The sequence below is a fragment of the Hetaerina americana genome, unplaced genomic scaffold (genome assembly GCF_022747635.1).
Source record: "Hetaerina americana unplaced genomic scaffold, ioHetAmer1.1.p SCAF_11, whole genome shotgun sequence".
Taxonomy (NCBI): Eukaryota; Metazoa; Arthropoda; class Insecta; order Odonata; family Calopterygidae; genus Hetaerina; species Hetaerina americana.
In genome coordinates this window covers 22,668,164-22,688,666 of record NW_027286181.1, presented here as the reverse complement: position 1 = coordinate 22,688,666, position 20,503 = coordinate 22,668,164, and the positions used below count along the sequence as shown (strand labels likewise).

Here is a 20,503-nt window from a genome sequence, read left to right as displayed (position 1 = left end):
AAATAATTCCTTCGGCCTTAATACTTAAAACTTCTTTGCGACATTGAGTCAAGTTTCAAACGACGCATTTAATGTGATCGCTCTTTATAATCAATCTTTCATTAAAAAATCTTTCAACCTTCATCTCAGGATCTCACCTAGCACTAATCCCAACGGCGAGTGTAATTCACATAATATAGTAGAAAGTGGGGCCAGCTCCTTTCTCTGTGCCACCTGTGATTCCACAGAAAGATCTGGTACCTAAGATAATCGCAGAGCTCGGATGAGTCTGAGGAACCCAAAGCGCGTTGACCGAAATGGAATCCGGGTCCCCCGGTCAGCACACCAAGGTTTTATTCAACAGAATTATTAATAGCAGTACTCTAATGGATTTTAGCAGGTTATTTTTGAACTCTCCACACAGCGGTACACTCGTAAATCCCCATTAATATGACTGAAAAAAATTTTTAAATATTGCACCGAATGTTACAATAATTCATTGTTTAGTACTTTCTACCTCCGTTAATCATAGTTTTATCCAAATTGCCTAATCTTATCCACCCCCTTGCTTGTTAATGCTTTCCCAGCATTATCTCTTCCCATGTCGTCTTCAGTATTCACTTAGTTCTAAATATCTCTGGCATCACTTGTCCTGCCTTCTTCGTATTTCACCCACCAACTGTGTCCCCTCTCCTTTCATGTCCATAACTTCATCGTTTGTTTTCCTTTCCTTTTATTTTATCCCTTCTATTTTTCTCCTCGCCCACATATTGACAGTCTTCAATTTACGCTTAAGTACGTCCCTCGGCGAACAAGTTTCCGAGCCATGCAAAACTGCGTTCTATGTACATTCAAGTTTTAGCTAGTCTCTTTTTTATATCTTTACCAAAAAAGGCCTTTTCGTCAAATCCTACCATTTCGTAAAAGATTCACATACTTTAATGCCACACGTTTAAAAAAATATCAGATCTTATGGAACTAGGAAATGTTGATAATATATATTTTTAACCATTGCTGCGGAAATGAAATTCAAATATGTAAATCAACAAAATCATGGACTAAGAGTAAAGTTAGGAGCAGGGAGAGATACTGATGAGAAAACGTGGAGGGGTTGCGGTGATACGCGGCCACTGGTGTCCCTTTGGTGGGAATGACGAGATGACTCGCTCCCGATTATGACGTGGTGAGATGTCGAATCAAAACTTGAGAAGGCATCCCCGACTTCAAATGGAATTCCAATGGAAAAAGTCCCCGAAATGGATTTGGCTCTATACCATTGTCCGTGCGGAGGAGGAAGAGAAGGGGAGATATTCCTGGAGTCATCGATCCGACTACCTCACTCCGAGAGGGAAATCTCAAATAGAACTACCACACCCGACTCCCTCCTCCCATGAATGAAAAATCAGGGTCGCCCCAGCTCCCATTTCGAAGGGACGGGACGCAATGCCGGAGAACAGGGTAGGGGCGTGACGATCGCCGACGTGTCAGCTTCCCATACCCTCCCTACCCTTGCTTATAAATCGCCTTTAGGCGGTGAGTCGTATGTCGTGAGACTTTCAGCCTCAAGGAGAGAGAAAGAGTTTATTTGTTTGTTTATTTTTGTCGTTGTCCCACCTTCTTGCATACCCTTGTCCTCCCTCCCGACTATACTCCTCCCCCTCCGCGGGGTTTGAAGAATTGCGGACAGTGCTCTTGAGGCGTCACGTCCGTGGTGGAAACCATCGTTTTCTTCCACAGTAAATAAATAAGGAAAGAAAAAAGGACTCGAGCTCTCTCACGCCCACCAAGATTGTTTCCAAACGGGTGACAAAGTGTTTGCCGCAAAGTCTAGTGTTTTCTCCCACGTTTGAATTCCAACGACTCGCTTCCGGTCATAAATTTCGACCAAGTAGATGGGCAAAGAGATAAAACCGGTAATCCATTTAATGGGGCTATTTTGAGGATTACGAAGCCGATAAATGATAACGATAAAATCCTTGATGACGAATTCTTTCGTAGCGCGGATACGGTTTTACCGCGCATTGGGTACCATCTTTTTTTCCAAATATCATACCATGTATTGACGTCATGTTTGAGACCACGGACAAGTGATGTAAGGATTTTTAGCGGATTTCAAAAATCATTTTTTAAGCGAATAATTTTCGTAAATCTGTACCCAACCCGGAGCCTATAAAATCCCTACCGTTACTTCTTATCCCTACCCTCACCTTTTTCATATTACGCCAACATAGAAGATATAATAAATAAATGTTGTGACAGAACGTAATATCTGAAGAGAAGGGACAGAAACACACTATAAAGCAAATTCGAACCAATCAAAATTCAACTAAAAATGATATGAATAAAATATGAATCACTCGTGAAAAAATATTCGGATTTTTATTACACATCAATATTTGTACCAGTAAGTTTAACGGTGCCGGATTGCTCAACTAAAGAAGTGCGGGAAAAAATCAGAACTACTGATATAAGCACTTGAATGAAAAAACGCTTGGAATATTTGAATCTATATGTATAAGGAAATCAGATTAAAAGAAGAATGCGTTTTTCCCTTATTGCCAAAAATATAAATCTGGAACCCAAATAGATGTGAAAGACAGCTCGTAGAATATGAATATATTGAAAATATAGCATATGAATTCTTCCAATTCCTTTCATTTTGAGTCAGTCTATACCTTCGGAATTTTTATACATTCCCTTTTGTAGAGATCATCGCTGTTGATATTATTCATTTATTTTTTTAGTATCTTTGTTATATTCTGCGTTAAAAGTTTAGTAATAGTTTCATCATAGTATATCGTAGTATATAGCTTTATAGTAGATCGTTAATGACTTTAAATATAGGATTTAACCGTCAAACTTGCTCCTATAAACTTCCTTTGTCAACTACTCAAGTTACGGTTACAGCTTATTTGGCGTCAGAGGACGTTTTGATTAAAGGTTGAATAGAAGATTAAGATGCAAAGGAGAGCTGCTTGTTTTTTTAAGAAATGCTACTTAAAGAAGCCGAGCGTATCGAGGTTGATAGATGAACTAGGATAGGATTATGTCCAAGCATGAGGGAAGAAGGCGTGACAAAGACCTGTACCAAGAGTCTCCTACCTAAGGTTGCCTTCTTCCTCGTTTGCCGTGATTACGCCTACTTCGTACCGAGAGTGGAAGAAAGTCTCCTTCGCATTCGAAGGCTTCCTTTGTTTGAGCTGCCAAAATAAAGGGAACTCTGGGGCCAACCTATGTTTACTTTCGCTTCCTTCGTGTGTACTTCCTTCGCAAAATAGTCAGCTTATGACTTTCGTGCAGAAATTCTTCCTTCGTTCTCAACTGTGCTTCACTTCGAAGGAAAGACTCTCGGTACGGGCTGCGACTCTAAGACAGGTACGCGACATTCGATTTAAGTGATGACTTCAAAAAACAACTCAGGCCCTTTATTATTACCACCCGTCCAAATTGTCGACTTGTAATTATTTTATTAATAATTATTATTATTGCATCGATAGATTGGATTATCCAAAAACCCACCTGTGTCCATCCAAAAACCTACCTTAACCGGTAGATTACCTAATAATAATAGATTGGGTAATTCGGATAAGATAGGGCAGATAGCACAAGCAGACTTAGGGGCTTTTTCTCTCCTAGTAGACTTCGCGATTACAACAAGAACAAACCTTAACAAAGGAAAAAATACAGTCGATGAACCTAGGTGTGAATCAGTGATCTCGCATACTTGTCCATTTAGTCTCTGCTGAATGCCTAATACGCGCCTCATGGGCACAACGATGGACACACACGATGTAGATATAAATTAATATTTAAGAAATATTCCCGTTTAAGATTTTTATACTTCAAAGAAAGGCAATACGGTAGGTAAAAAATTGTAGAGACACCTTTGTTTAAAAACCTGAAAATTTGACAGGGGGTTAGGAAATAATTTACTATTGGCATGCCAATAAACTTTTTAGCTCCATTTGGTATTTATCGTAATGGATTCAGATTCATATTTATCGTAAGTGATTCAGAATCTAGCAGACATTGATTTGAATTATGCAATCGTTTCCGAATCCGTGTGCCTTCTATGACTAATATTGACTTAGTTTTCTCAGATTCAATCATCATGCAATTATTCGTCTCTTTCAGTGTAGGTCAGGGTAAATTATCCTAATTATTTTTTCAAGATACCCATTGAACACAAGTTTGCATTTCTTAAGCGTAATTCTGACGTTTAGGTATTTCTGTGAAGACAATTGCTCTTTCCGTGTCGATCCACGATGTCTTCCTCCAAAACTTTGCCAAGTGCGAGGCGGGTGTCGTTAATTTACCTTTACAGTGCTCACATCTGAGACGGGGCTCCTCCTAGCTTTTAAAATCTTACCATACCATCCAAAAGTCGCTACGCCCAACTTTCAAACAATAATTAGAGACCGTAGAGAGAGTGTTTTAGAATTAAATGAGCAATAATGTTACGATGTGAAACTTATTTACATGAAGGATTAACTCAATTCCGAAAAATACCTTTGCATAAAAGTGGATATTTCTTCTTAACTAGCATTTATTATTGACCAGAGAATTAATTTCGCTGCATTAATTTCGATTTTTAGAGGAATAAATTAGATCCGAAAACATAATTTTTTGCGGGTGTCAGGCCAGCAAGAAAAACTAATTTCCCGAAAGGCATGAGAGAAGTAGCCGTCGCGAGTTTTAAGAGATACAGAACTTAATTTGTTATGAAATATCACCTCGCGTTCGGTGTTTAACGCTCGGAACGAGTTTTAAATGAAACCCAAGAGAGGCCATTGGTATTTGTCAAGGGAATTTTCAAGTATATATGGTATACTTGATTTGAACATTTCAAAATAGATTTGAATATCACTGAATTGGTCACTGGAAAAAAATCTTAATTCAAGTGCTGCTTTTATCAATATCATTTTGCTCATACGTTGAGTTATACATTTATTACGCGGCGGATATTGTGTCCTTTAATAGGAACAAATGCGGCAAAGCTGGTTATTGAGAAATGGTTCATTTTAATGGATCCTTAATTTCACACTTCTATTTATTTTAACTTTATTTTTATGCATACATTTGTTTCTTGTTGATATATTTTTTTCAGGTATCCCGACCGCTTCCCCTTAAAATTACTCAAAATTTTGCAGTTCTTATTTTTTTCATTCTAAATACTTTTTCTTTCACTTTTTATTAACTTTTCAGTTACAGATATTTTTGATTCTTCTTAGGTGGAAAACTTGATCAAAAGCCATTTCACATGCCAGATATGTAAAATGTATTTTTTTGAATTTTTTTGTTGGTTAGTTACACATTGATTTCCTAAAATGAGTTATAAATAATCAATCTAACAACTGTCAATACTCTATCTGATCTGCTTTTTGAAAGAATAATTTAGGTGTATTTTCCTATCCGGATATTGAATCCCTCTTCTTTAATATTGTTTTCCTTATCACAGCCCTTAAAATGCATTTACTGGCTCACTGTACGGCTAATGAAGAGAGTCGTTAACCATAAGGATAACAACTATTGACTTCTTTGTATTAAGTGTGTAACATAAGCAATGTAGTATTTAAGATGCGCACATTATTTTCAAAATCTGGGTCGGCCTTTTTGGTCCATCGCTTTCTTCATCTCTGGAGGCTCCCTGCGTGTAGGGTTTTCACATCATTACTATCAGGGCTTATCAATCTGAAAATTAGCCTGCACGTATTCTTTCAATTCGTAAGCTCTTCCTCCATTATTTCTCGCCTCTATGGTTCCTTCAATTGTGACCTCCAGTAAAATATTCGACCTCGATATGCAATTGGTTTCTCATCTTCTTCAAACTTCGAGGAGCTTGTTAATTTTCCACTCTATTTATCCATTTCATTTCCGCCTTTCCATTTTAACACCGAATTCCCGTTCCTTTAAATCCATTAATCGTTCATATATTTTATGCCGATAGCAAGTTTGGATTCGCCGATTGAACTATTCAGCTTTCTATTCAGCTCTTGCTTCTTCCATTGATGGTAATCCTGAGGTCAAAAGCGATAAAACTGTTCCACTTTTTCAAGTATGTCATTTCCTATTCTTATTTGCAAATTCCTTGTCGCGGTTGCTGGTATATACTTGAATTTTATTCTTGTGTAGAATGACGTTCTACTCTTTCATTCTCCTCTCTATTTTCTCCATGAAGTCTTCTTTTCAGTAATCTCTGTATCGTCCTCAAATCGCAGCTTACTTATCTTTTCCTTTTCTCATGCATTCATCCACCGCCTTTTATATTTTTCTCGACCTCTTTCATGATCTTCTCACATAATAAAATCAAAAAAGATTTCCCTGCTCCTTTCATTACTTTTGCTCATTCTTTGAATCCACTCGATTGAATCATTCCATCCTGCTTATTGTTAGATTTTTCATATATCTCCTTTCGATTTTTTGTCACTATAGTTTAATTTTATTTTGAATACTGCATCACATTTACCCAAATTATTTAAATATTACCTTATAACCAGGAAATAAATTAAGGTCGGTCATTCTCTCTGTATTCGATTCTCTATAATTAGTCTGAGATAAAGTGTATCTTTCTTTACTCCTCTTCTATTTCAGAATTCAATTTCGTTCAGGGGAAATTACTCCCCTTCCCTTTCTCTCCAACTTTTGGAAGATTATTCTTATTAAACTCATCGATCTATGGGTTGTCCGGCTAAGTTTTGGCAAGTATCCACATTCGTCTACCATTTTCTCATTTGGTGTGGGCACGATTTAACTTTTCAAAGTCCTTCGTTATTTCTCCTCTTTCATAAAAATCACATTGTAAGTTGTAAAACTGCCTTTTATTGTAATTATTATTTTTATCTGTTCCAAGGATATCTTTTTTCTTTCCTTCGTGTCCTGTTTGTCCATAAACCCTGAACTGCAACGTTAGTTCTGAACGTCACCACGAGTAATATCCTTCTTTTTCAGTATTCTGATTTGGAGTCCTCTTTTGTTCAAACAGTTTTTTCTTTACCGAGTACTCTTTATCTGTTCGAATTTTCTTAAAAAGGAGTAAATTTTCCTCGTGTGGCCTAGTATTTCAAGATGCTGTCTCCTACTTTAACTTTTCTTTGCTCAAGGTGATGATGGAATTTTTAACAATAATTTTAACTGCCTCGCCTTTTGATTTGTCTCCTATTTTAATCCCTCTGAAAAAACGTTACATTCTTTATATTTAAAGTTTTGTGCATTCTCTCTTCACTATGCCGATCATATTTTTTGTCATCGTTTCCTTTAGATAGATTGTCACCGCCCTTTTGTTTGCTTCCGCTGGCGATACACCACTCTTACTGCACGAGTGTTAACATCTCTCTTGGTAATTGTCCATTCATATCTCTTGTATCCTTTGCATAATCATCCATGGCATTATTTATTTAATGCTTTTTAACTTGCATTGATTCCTTAAATTTTTTTTTAGCTATGTAAATTTAAGATAACAATCAGTATTACATTAGGGTCACTGTCATTATTTACTCCCTTATATACATGTATTAGCTCGTATTTCGTGCTCATTTATTTGATTCCTAGATGACTGTTTCACTAGGATCTATCGAGATTAGTATTTTCTTTCTATATATCCTGGCATTTTATACTTGTAACCTCTTGCTAAGGTGTTTCTCACAGCTAACATGCCCTGTTTATAGAACTCTGAAAGCTTTTTCCCAATTCATTTGACCTCCATAGCTCGTATTTTCCTATTGTGTCTTTTTTTCGTCTCTCTCTGATAATGGTACTGCAGTTTTCCTTTTTTGTTGCTTCGAAGATTTTATACATTTCCTCCACTTCATCATGATTTTGGTCCGTTGTCGGACCAAAATCACTACACTTGCACTAATGTAGTATCATTCATTTCTATGAATACCTCCAGTATGTTGACCCATTAAATTTCTGGAAGCTCGTCGGTGTCATTACAACATCCTTTCGCAGTGCTAAAACTACTACTATAATTCAATTGTCGGAGCCAATTTGAACTATCCTGTTGCTATCGCTTTATTTTTTATTTTAGGCCTAAGATGTCTAAAACCAATTTCCTGCCTATTTTCTTCCACATTTTACCATATATATCACGCACTCCGAGTGACCAAGCAAACACTCAACTCTTAATTTCATTGACATGGTTGACTGATGTCCTCATCAAAATTTGGGATTATTATATCTTGCGAATACTTTACTCTGTTGGGATTCCTCACATCGTTTTATAAACCAACGAAGGATTTGAAGAATAATTGTTAAGCTGCTACTTTTCAGGATGGTTATTTGGTGGTTTCCAGTTTTCTTTCACATTGCAGTTCTTAGGCCGTTGAAGTCACTTTCACCAAACTCATGGTAGTGAAATAGTTTTGCAATAGTGACCATTATATTCTCAATAGTACCTTTCTCTTTTCCTCCGGGTCATTGGAGTATTATTGACGAACGGTAGTCACAAGTCAGACAATTCAGGGCGCCTTCGCGGGATTCCGTCGATTTTTGTCGCTATCGTATCCTGTTTACCCCTGCTCATTCCGCTTAAAACCTAATAATTCTCAAGATTAATAATTCACTGAATAGGCTCCATCATTTTCCTCATAGCCTGTTTATCTACTATGCTTCTAATTTTAGTCAAGCTGTTGTTTAGTCACGTTTTATACGCCGTTCTCAGGCCGTTGTAGGTACAGATAAGTTGACTTACTATCAATTTTTTCTCCTGCGACTAAAACTTCTTCCTTGCATGTCGCCCGTACGTATATATATATGTATATATATATATATATATATATATATATATATATATATATATATATATATATATATATATATACATACATACATATATATATTAACATATATATACTTACATATATGTAATATATATATATATATATATATATATATATATATATATGCTTTCATAGACGTAACACGGAAGTGCCGAATAGTACAATACACAGTAACACATAATATAGAAACACAAAAAAAGAGAACACTCACACGTATTTTCTTGATATTTCGACGGAAACAATCCGTCTTCCTCTGAAGATATAGAAGTAATCATGACTAGAAGTAATGCCCCCGGCTAAAAAAAGGACAAGCCGATTCCGTCTGCCCGAAATGTCATGGTTCTGATTTTGCGAATTGCAGAAGGGATTCTTTTTCTTGATTGCCTTTAAATGGGTAAAACTATAGCTGAGGAAAACTATTCGGGCCTCCTGGAACCACCCTGGGGAAAAAATCGTGAGGATTACCCTGAACTGAGAAAAAAATTCAACTTTTATTTGTACATTGTATCTACTTACAAGGGTGCTCTTGGAATGGAAAAACTAGCGGGCTTGGGGTACATACTATTGGAATATCCATCCCCTTCACTTTATTTTGCTTAACTTTAGCTTCAGAGATAGAATCAATTCATTGGAGTAACGCTGAAAAAATGTACTGGATTAAATTTGCCATCAATGGGCAAATTCCTTTTTTGCTAAAAAAAACAATTATTAAAACAATTATTTACTGACGGGCCGAGAAATTTTCACATTTCCCTCTTAATATGTTCACATGAGTTTAAATTTTTGAGTGTCATTGTCAAATTAACGGTTCCTAAATGAAAAGGGATCAATTCCTTAGCTTTAAATCTCGACATTCTGATTCCAACGCTATCTTATATTTCCCAATATTTCCAAAAATAAATCAATCGTTTGGCCTAATACATTCATTGGAATACATTTATATTAGATAATATTAATGGGAAAACATTTTTTTTTGAAAATCGGAAGAGCAATCTAAGGAAAACTGCCTGAGATTAACGAGTTAGCAAAACGTTTCGTTTGATCAGCAGTGTAACCACTCTTGTAGCAACAGCCATAAGAAACGAAAATTCTGCCTGTAAAAGAAGAAAATGTGATGGCATCCGTCTCGTGATCCAGCGTCTCTAGACCTTAGCATTCTTCATACATGAACTTGCGTCCCTGGTGATCCTCCCAACATTCAACTGATAAACCTACGTAGAAATATTCACATAGAAATAGATATAAGGAAAAGGGATAGGAGCACATATAAAAGAGGAACACAGTAGAGGTGGGGAATGCGGAATCAGAAACATTACAAGCGCAAAAATATTTCCTAGACCGGGACTTGAACTACAGATATTTCGACTTCCTGGGCGGATGTTTTTGAGAGATCTGCGATGCTTTATGCAACCAAGTGCCCCGATTCTTTGACCAAGAGATGGCGTTAGAAAGCTGTTTCACCCATCAAGGGAGAAATAGACAACACACAAGAGGAAAAGATAGTAGTTTAGCAATCATACAACAACATTAAAAATGAGAACAGTGCGTTTCGTGGCACGTATAGCCAGAAGAAGAGACGGTGGTGTAGGTTTGTATGGAGAGGAGTGCTTTTTTTGCATGAGTGGAAATATATCCAAATGCATGCATGAAATAATATATCTACAAGTATCGCTGGTGCCCCACCATCCCCCGCCACGCTCCCTTGCGGCGGCTTGGGGATGTTGCGTAGATATAGTTTCATCATTTCGTATGTTCATCCCGTCATCAAGTCAGCATCATCATCGTTTGTCTTGACAAATTAGAGGATGAATGTTTGCAAATCGAAATCAAGAGTTTACTTCCCATCCCCTTGGTAGTGCTTCTTTCCTTAATCTCCCTCCCTCCGCCGCTTTACACAGGACGTTCGATACTGTGGCCATCAAGGGCCACAGTATCGAACTCCGTACAAGGGCCACAGTATCAAAGCAGCTCGGGAGTGCGAGTTACACATTCAACCCCATCCCTCATGCTGGATGTATCTAACCGATTGTAACAAGCGAATTATAAAGGAATCCAAACCTTAGTCTCATGTTACGTGCATTGATTTCACTAATCCTCCCTTCTCGCCTATGGACGAGATTATTTCGTACTTCCTCGTCCTAGACGTGCGAATAAAACCAAAAGAATCTCCTCTTTCAGACCATGTAACTCTTTATGTTTTGTTCTATATCGAGCTAATCTCTCCGGGCAAAGGTTTATCCTCTAATCCAGTCAGACAGGTTTCCGCAGGGATATATGCTGATATTTTTTGAATCACGACTTCCGAGTCTGGTAACGTAACATCAAATCCCCGGTTCTTCTTAACATCTTTGACGAAGGTAAGGGATGAAGAAAATCTCCATCGGGATTGTGGAAGGCATGAACCAAAATCGTGTCTCCTTTCTCTTTTCGAGTCAATAAATTTGCATCCACAGATCCCTCTTTCGCGAGAATTCGCTCAGGTTGCATGTCGGGTTGGAGACGAGCTTTGCCGTGCTGAATAATTGACTAGGCTAGCAATCAATCATTCCCAGGATACTTTCTTCTGGAGCATGTTTACTAAGTATCCACTTCCTTCTCTCCTATTGCCATTCCTGGGTGTATTCTCATAAAAAATAAAAAAGTAATCCTCTCTGGCTCCTTTGCAAAATTCAAGCGACTTTTGATTGCCAACTTCTCCGGCATTTTGAAAAACCACACTTTGAGCGCAATTTCTGGTTGGATTATCTACGTCTAATATTTAATATTATCTTTCTATTATTTCCATAACCAAACCATCTTATAATGTTTAAAAGTCCCAAAAATATTAAAAAGGCATTACAAAAACTTAGGCTTAAAAAATAGATAGTTAAATGAGCTACAATTAAGGGAATACGGATTAAAATCAATAGCTGAAGAAGTTCCCAGAGTTTTCGAGGAATGTGTGCTGGTGCTGCTTATTTCTTGGACACTATTTTTCCCTCCGTAACAATTTTGTAGCAGTAGTAAATAGTTAATTAGTTGATAAATATTTTTGTGTCTTTCTAAGTGGGAAAAATTTCGATTTCCTTTTAAAACCAACAATTTAATTATTTGCTTGTCAAAACCACTCAACTTAATACAAAAAAACCTTTTTCATGAGTATTTTATTTACTTACAAACGTGCCCCCAAGAAAGCTTCTTGCCTTTGCTATAATTTTTTAAATTCATGCTTAAGGTTTATTTGCATTAGTTCAAGTAATAAAGCGTGATGATGTACTTACTTGAGTTACGCATATCATTCGGAAGTTTTGATAATTATCACTTTTAGACTCTTTAAATGCTTATTTTTATGAAGGAGATTCCCTGGAAAATTGTCTGCATCGAGACTTGAATCGTCTTAAACTGCACGTCCAAGGTTGAAAGAATCTTAACGTAAATATTTTATGCCAATAAGTAATTTAGGATATTCGGAGTTCAAATGCTCTATAACATTTATAGTCCCTGATTTGCATTTACTGCGTATGAAGTAGTATTTCACAGCATAGTAAAAACTGTAAAATAAATATTGAGTGACATACATGTTTATGGGTACTAAAAGTAAAGTGTTGAGAACGTGAGGTGTCAAACTGTTTATTACCTGGGTATTATCAATATATAACTTGCATCTGTGTAGGGGTTATGCGATCGATGATATAATCGACACATACTCTCAAACGTTAATTGATTATTAAAAATGGAGTTTATTGGTATACATTAACAATGTACTAATTCACTTTTATAAACTACCTTGATCAAAAAGTTCCCGGAATAACCACCGTGTGGCGCTCCCATCGTTCCGATTTGAGTTCTGTTTTTTTTTGTTAAATTGGTACATCTGTTGTTGATATTCCCTTTAAATCTTAGTGTCATAACTTGACATTTGCAAAAGTTACGTAGCCAAGAGTACATCTATCTCTGTGTGTGTTGGCGATTTTTTACAATTTCAGAAATGGATTTAAATTTGCAACAACGAACTTGTATTAAATTTTGCGTAAAAAACGGATTTAGTGGCGCACGGACGTTGGAAATGTTGGAAAAGTGTTTCGGCAACGATTCTCTAAAAAAAACGGTCGTTTACCAGTGGCACGAGCGGTTCAGAAGTGGTCGTGAGTCAATCGAAGATGATGAACGCAGTGGCAGACCATCGACATCGAAAGTCGGTGAAAAAATTGATAAAGTAAAAGAAATGTTGGTCAATAACCGCAAATTAACCATCAGAGAAATAGTGGAGGACTTGAACATTGCCTATGGATCCGCCCAAGACATTGTGGTTAATGATTTGGGTTTCCGTCGTGTAGCAGCAAAGTTGGTGCCAAAAGACCGCAATTTCATGCAAAAAAGAGACCGTGTTGACGTCGCAAAAGACATGATTTGCGAGGCTGAATCCGATCCCACATTCATCAAAAGGATCATTCCTGGAGACGAGACGTGGGTTTATGAGTACGACACGCAATCCAGACATCAGGCAAGTGAATGGCGTTCACCAAATGAGCCGAGACCAAAAAAACCACGTCGTTTTCAGTCAAAAAAGAAGGCAATGCTGACGGTTTTCATGGATTACAACGGTGTAGTGCATCATGAATTTTTGCCAGAAGGCCAGACAGTAAATTATTATTGAGTATTATTTGGGCGTTATGAGACGTTTGCGTGAAGCAATTCGCCGAAAGAGACCAGAAATGTGGGCAGAAAACTCGTGGATTTTGCACCATGATAACGCACCGTCGCACAGTGCTATCATTATTCGTAATTTTTTGACGAAAAATGCAACAAATACCATCCAACAGCCACCGAATTCACCTGATTTGGCTCCCTGTGACTTCTTTCTGTTCAATCGAGTTAAAAAACCATTACGGGGAACGCGTTTTAGCAGCCGAGAGGAAGTAATGGAAAAATCGCAGGAAGCACTGATGGACATACCGAAAACCGAAAAAAAAAATGTTTCGAGGATTGGATCAAGCGCTGGCATAAGTGTGTTGCAGTCGATGGGGATTACTTTGAAGGGGACAATATAGATTTAGATGAATAAACTTGTATTTTTAATTTTCTGAATAAATTCCGGGAAATTTTTGATCAAGGTAGTATGCTTTTTAATAGGTAGTCCTATATTCAGGCTGATAGTATTAATAAAAACTGGCGGTCGTTGTGAAAAAAGTCCCTTTTATTTTTTAACAAGACCTTCGAGGCTTCATTTTTCAAAGCCTAATAACCTTTTCTTAAAATGTTTGCCAGGTGTTAGATTCGTATTGTTCTGGATTTTAAATATCTAAAAAGTACTAAAATAAAAGTACCCAAAAAGTCATATTAAGTGCCATACAAAGTATCAAAAGCATCTTTCTTAATCCTTTCTCAGACATACGTAATGTTTCCTTCGAATTCTCCTTCCTTTTTTTGTTTATGCTAGCTCCAGTAGTAATCAAATTCCATCAAGGAAAACACAAGATTGCTTACAAAAACCATGATCTTGTTGGAACGTTTTCCTCCTTTTTGAGTCGTCACTTTCACTTCACCAATTCCAGACGAAATGTTGAAATTTTCAAAGGTTTGCCTTCATTTACCGCATAAAATAACTCGATCAGTTTCCGATTGAGTATTCACTGTGAATCTTGAAAACCAGTTCTAATATTACTGAGCAAGGTTTGAGAAAATATTTAGTTTTGCCTTCTGAATTCATTAGTAATTTATCAAAATTTGAATCTAACAATCGATGGTCGTTTCAGTTAGTTTAATTCACAGTCTCGGTTTCTTGCTCGATTTCGTCTGATTACATTTTACTTTGAAGTATTTATTCAATTGTCACTTTGATTTAATAAAACAATTCAGTGCAATAATTTTATTCTCAGAAACAATAGAAAGGTCTAATTTTCTTTCAGATGATCAAGATGATGGTGACAGTGGTGATTGTCTTTACGGTCTGCTGGCTCCCGTTCAACGTTCTCTTGGTATGTACTTATGGTAAAGTAGCATTCTGTTAGATAAATTTTAAAACATTTTGCTCCATATTTGAATTTTTGGTGTAGAAACATTATTTTTGTCATTATTATTATTACTTTATTAATATTATTATCACCGGTTTCCTATCGTTTGGGGTGAGTTCGGAGAGACACGGATTATACTTCATTAAAACGTTATATCTTTTGGCCTCTCCCATTAAAACACAACCTGAAATCCGGCACTTCAATAAATCTTTCTCCATTTCCGCAAACTTTCTTCCTCTCTTCATTCCATCCAACATACTTTTCCTTTTTCAAGCCCTTCTTTGCTTGCATAAAGTTCTCCCTGCATTCATAGTCTTCAACATTCCATCTCCAAACAAATCTCTGAGCATCCATCTTTCCTGTCTCCTTTAGATTTCATCCAAACCCCCTTCCCAGCCACGTCTAGCATGAGGTCGGTTGTTTTAAATTCTTTACATTTCGCCTTTTCATCCTTCTCCACACCGTTATTCCAAAATCCGCCAAACTACGCCTATCAACTTGATTCAACGATCATGTTTCCGCGATGAACAAATTTTTGGTGAGCAGTTCTTAAAATCACAACTCAACGTACCTGGAATCAATTTCCTCCTTATTAATGAAATTGTATTAACCTAACGCAATTCTTCCTCCCCAAAGGCCTTACTAATACGTCAATTTTGCTTAAAAACTTTTAAAAAGGCTGAACTGGTCCTGCTCCATTTTTTGAATGACTACTTTAATATTTAACTGACCTGCCTCTTTTTTGAAAATCGCATTACCTTTTGTTTTGCCTACATTGATTCTCGTCCCATTTCTATTGCAGTGCCTTTTAATTCCATAAGAAAAATATAGCTGTTAAATAAAAGCATGATGAATATATTTTAAAACAATTTTTATCATAGAATTACCAATTACTTTCTATTGTTAATTCTATTCTCGTATTTTTTTATATTTCTCCTTACAACAAAGTTTCATCGACCCACCCCATTCACATATGTACTCTTCATGGATCATTGCAGCGCATTCAGCTGGTCACTTTATAATAAACTATCTAGAACTTATAATGACAGAAGTGGACTTCTGTATAAAACGCCCATAACATAATTTTTGAACCCATGGACGTTCATTTTAAATCTCGTTAATAGATAAATGTAGTGATTAAAGAGGTTTTCTGAAATTTTAAACATGGTTCACGAAGAGAAAAAATTAACAGAAGAAAATCTAGAATAGGTAGAGGAATTTGCTGGAGGTATTATTGAAAATTAGAGATATGTTAAAACTATGATAGAAGGGGCTAAGGAAAGAAGCAATGGCAGAAGGGAAGGGAAGTTGGGTGGGCGGGGTGGAAAAAATAAGAGAGTAGACATCATGAAGACAGGTAGACATTGCGGAGAAATAAATAATGTAAGGCAAAGGATAGGAATGTTTCACTGTACTATGCGGTAAATAGTCGTTAGAGACCTTCCAAACCCTACCTTTAAATTGGTTGAATACCTTAAGTGAGAAATCCATCAGGTTGTAAGATAACGTTTGGTTGGCGAGGAAATCTATTCCTTTGAAGTACCTACATCTTTAACAAACTTCTAAGTACAAAACAACATTATTTTTCTTTTGTCAAGGTGAATTCATCAACTGGGAATTTGTTAAACCATGGAGTTTTAATTTCAGAGAGATGAAGCTTATTTTATCTTTTCACCCACCCTGAATACCCCACGAGAAGCACCGTGGTAGTTATTAACGATACGTAAAAAATCCCCCTGTGCTTCATTGAGGCTGACTTTTGTTCAATTTGGACGGGATTCTCATCCCCGCGCGGCAGCTACAATGCTTCTCATCCTCCCCGCCCTCACTTCAATCACTTCGAGTTCCTCTTCTCCTCCCTTCCTTTCCCATAAATCTCAATCCAAGTCCCACTCTCCCGCCCTCTCTGTATTCCCATCGTGTTCGCTTCCACGCCGCACGTGTACAAAAACCGTCTCTCTCCACCTCCGAAACGCGCGAATCCATTCCCTTTTATGCCACCGTTCTCTTCCCTCGCCTCATCCCGTCGTCCCTCGCTCATTGGATGTGCATTTTCATTCCCCTCTGCTCCTCGTGCTTTCCTTCTGCCCTCTTCTCATCTTCTCTTCGACTCGTTTCGCTTCTAATCTCTCACTTTTTTCTCTCTCTCTCTCTCACTCTAACATCCTCCCGCGAGACCTCTCTATCTCTCTCCATCTTAATGTAGGACATGCATCAAGTAGATGTATGGATGGAGGTCGGTGATATCCAGGTAGCAGAGAAGAAATAACTTGGCGGGATTGGTTATTTAATAATTTAAGATGAATGAGTTGGCTCCCTGATTCGTGGGGTCCCAAAGTGAGAACAATTCCAGCACATGTATCGTACGACTGGGCAACTTGCTCCCAAAACAGATATAAAATATAAGTACTTGAATACGAATAATAATACGGTGATGAATAATGAAATGAAGGCGAATAATACTAAATGGGAATAATAAGAAATTCAAGTAATAATAAGAATGACTCACATTATTAGCATTTTAATCTCAACTTACAAAGAATTAAAAATATTGATCGACTTAACATTTTAGTGAGCAATTGAATAGAACGTGAAATAATATTATTTCACGCAAATAACCTAGAATAACACTTTCTATAAAATTAATGGTGTAGCATAATAAAAATAAGAGGTAAACATTGTTATTTAACCGTTATTAACTCTAGATTATATTTATTAGATATACATATATCAATGTCCGTTTGGGAGAGAGTTTAGTGGTTTTTTCATGCACTGTAGAATAATAGTTTCAACCTATTGTTATACAGATTTTCATTTAAGATGAATTTATAGCAAATATAATCATAAAAAATAGGGATCATGCTTTCCTGCCTCCCTTGAATAACTCATAATTCCCTGCCACCATGCCTTGCACTTTCTCGTTGTTTTCTGGTTTGCCTCATTGACTTTTCTATCCTTTTTCACACCAACATTTTAAAACCCACCAATATGTGCCTATCGTCTTTCATCAACAACCGTGTTTCCGTGCCGTACAAAACCACGTTACATTTAACGTTTAAACGGCCCGTTTCTGAACAGACTCACTCAGCGTCCCTGCCATCAATTACCTCCTCCTTGAGAAAGCATCACTATATTTCCCTGCCCTTTTGTTGCCAGGACTCATTTTAATAGATTTATTCATCATATTTCTCAGTATAAAAAAGTAAGATGGTTTCACCTGCTTTCTTCAATAGTGTATTCAACTTGACAAATTAATGAAATGGCTCACTAGAGTTTGACGCTGTGCAGACTACCTTTTGCCTCGCTCTTCACTGCAGCTTGACTGGAATGTGTAGTAGGATAAAAACAAAATTTGCACTTTTCCACAGATTTATTTATATCATAGAACGCGTTTCAGTTCAACAAACCATCTTCAGATACAAGAAAAGATTCAACATATATTACATCATATTTATACCTGTTTGAGGAAATGGGGGGAGAAGAGAAGAGTGAGGAGGAAGGTAGGCGGGGGACAAGGAGAGTCATTTTGGAAAAGAAAACCCTTCGTTCCTCCTCATAGGTGCACTCCAACACTCACGGCCTACGCTCAACTCGACTCGAGCCTCGACTTACGAAGTCATCATCTTTGAAAGCCGAAACCTTAGTTGCGAATAACAAATTATGCGTGGAAGAACAAAGCATTCTCCTTGTCGATATGAATCGCTTCCACAAAGTGACGGCTAAAACCATTCTATTAGGGTCATAATTTGAGATAACGGTGGCAGGTGATTTGTGTACTACCGCCGGGAATGGAATGTGCAGCCCAATCAGAAGCAATTGTCATTGATCCCACCAGCACAGTGGTCATCATAACGACCAAGCCTTTCCACCACGTAAAGGTTGTATTCTGTAGGGAGGCCCATGAAAATTGCAATTAAAAAATAATACAAAATCCTCTGTTGCACTGCAATTATTGCTTGTGATCGATTTTCCGGCCATGATTATAGGTGGAGGGCTATAACTAAACAAAAACGCTGTGATAAAATTTTCACCCCCTGCGAGAATTTAAAAAATTCGATTTTACTAATTCCACCATCGAAGTCTACCATTATCTCCTCTCAACATTCGCAGCGCGAACATTTATGGTTGATTCAATCCGTCCCGTTTATCCATGCCGTTAATCCAGTTCATTCGCTCCACCGAAACATTTTGAATTCAAGGCATACTCGTACGTCATTCGCTTACCGTCCATACCTGATCAAGCTACATATCATTTACTGCGACTGTGGAACAATTTAATGGATAAACCCCGAAGTTTGCACCTGATTTTGTAAAATAAAGAAACCTAGAAGATTTATGTAACAAAATTAAAAGAGAAAGCGAAAAATGATCTAACCTAGCTCCGAGCTCTCACCACAATTGCTCTATTTATTCTATTTTGTGATAGAATGTGATGTTCCCCAGTAACTCACATTAGAATCCCGCTCAGTTTGCTGTAATTTTCTCTACCAGCATTTTTCTTACAAGAATTTAAGTAAAAATAAAATCCTGAAGCACAGATGGTGAGAAGAAAACAAATTCCGCACTGAGTAAATTAATGCAATACGAGTCCTATAACCATTGGGAATTTTCCAACAAGACTTTTCCAAAAACGTAATTGTGTGAAAGAATGAAACTTAGCAGCGTTTTGTGAACACATTATACGAGAAAACACACACGGACACGCACACACACACACACACATACACACATATATATATATATATATATATATATATATATATATATATATATATATATATATATATATATATATATATATATTTATTTATTTATTATATATATATGTTAAATAGTTGTTCTACAATTGATATACTCGTCTGGAGTGGGAGAAAATTTGCCCACCTTTGTTTAAAAATATTACCAGAGTGGAAAGTGTTGCAACCATCCAAATGGTTATCAAAATATCCAAGACCCCCAGCTACAAAAAATGTTAGAAACCGATAGCTCCACTGAAAACCGTGAACAATGGTTAAATCAAGAATATGTAGTGTTATGAATTATGGCTGGGTACTAAACGTGTTCCAAAGAGTACTCGTGTTTGACAAGTATTATCTTTTCTTCGTCTTACACACACTTCCTTGGTGCATCCATGAACAATCAAAATTCAGTACTGTTCGCGATTACTGAAGTCGGTGTTAGCTATCTTTTCTTTTTTCTATTTTAATTTTATTTCTTAAAAATAACCATAATACACTAAATGAGTGAACGGCTTATGTATTCCAAACACCAGGGGCATAAATTTGTCCCCAATTACATCATTCTTATGCGCTCCACGTGCAGAACGGATTAAGTTATCCACTATGTGCACCTAGAGCTGCTTTATATTGGGAGATGGCCAAGTTCTGCTTTACTCGTAATTATTAAAAAAAAATATTTCGGATTCTCTCCACCTCTACCGACCGTATCTCCTTGCCTTTCTCTCCCTCTATGTTTCATGCTCTCAACCTTCCATACTGTCGTTCTCTCTTCATCGCTCGTTTATTCATCCCTCCAACTTGTTCCTCTTTCTGGTTCTTCCTTTTCCATTTTTCCCACTAGCGTATGATTTTCTCATCCAGAAAACCTCTGCCTCCTTTCCCTTGCCTCTTCCAACCCACACCGATTTCAGGTCTCTTGTCTCTTAATGCATCGCTCTCGTAGCCTCATTCTCTCCCCTTTTAGTTCCCCGTCTAAACTTTTTGGTCTCCCCGTTTTCCCCTGTCCTTCGCTCAT

General features: G+C 37.1%; 1 protein-coding gene across 1 annotated transcript in view; it reads left to right on the top strand.

Moving 5' to 3' along the window:
* The window catches only part of LOC139701101 (RYamide receptor-like), a 459,291-nt gene that overhangs the window by 417,720 nt on the left and 21,068 nt on the right, over positions 1-20,503 (top strand). The window contains exon 2 of the mRNA XM_071599676.1: positions 14,645-14,713. Coding sequence (XP_071455777.1) covers positions 14,645-14,713 — 69 coding nt within the window. The remainder of the gene's footprint in view (positions 1-14,644; positions 14,714-20,503) is intronic.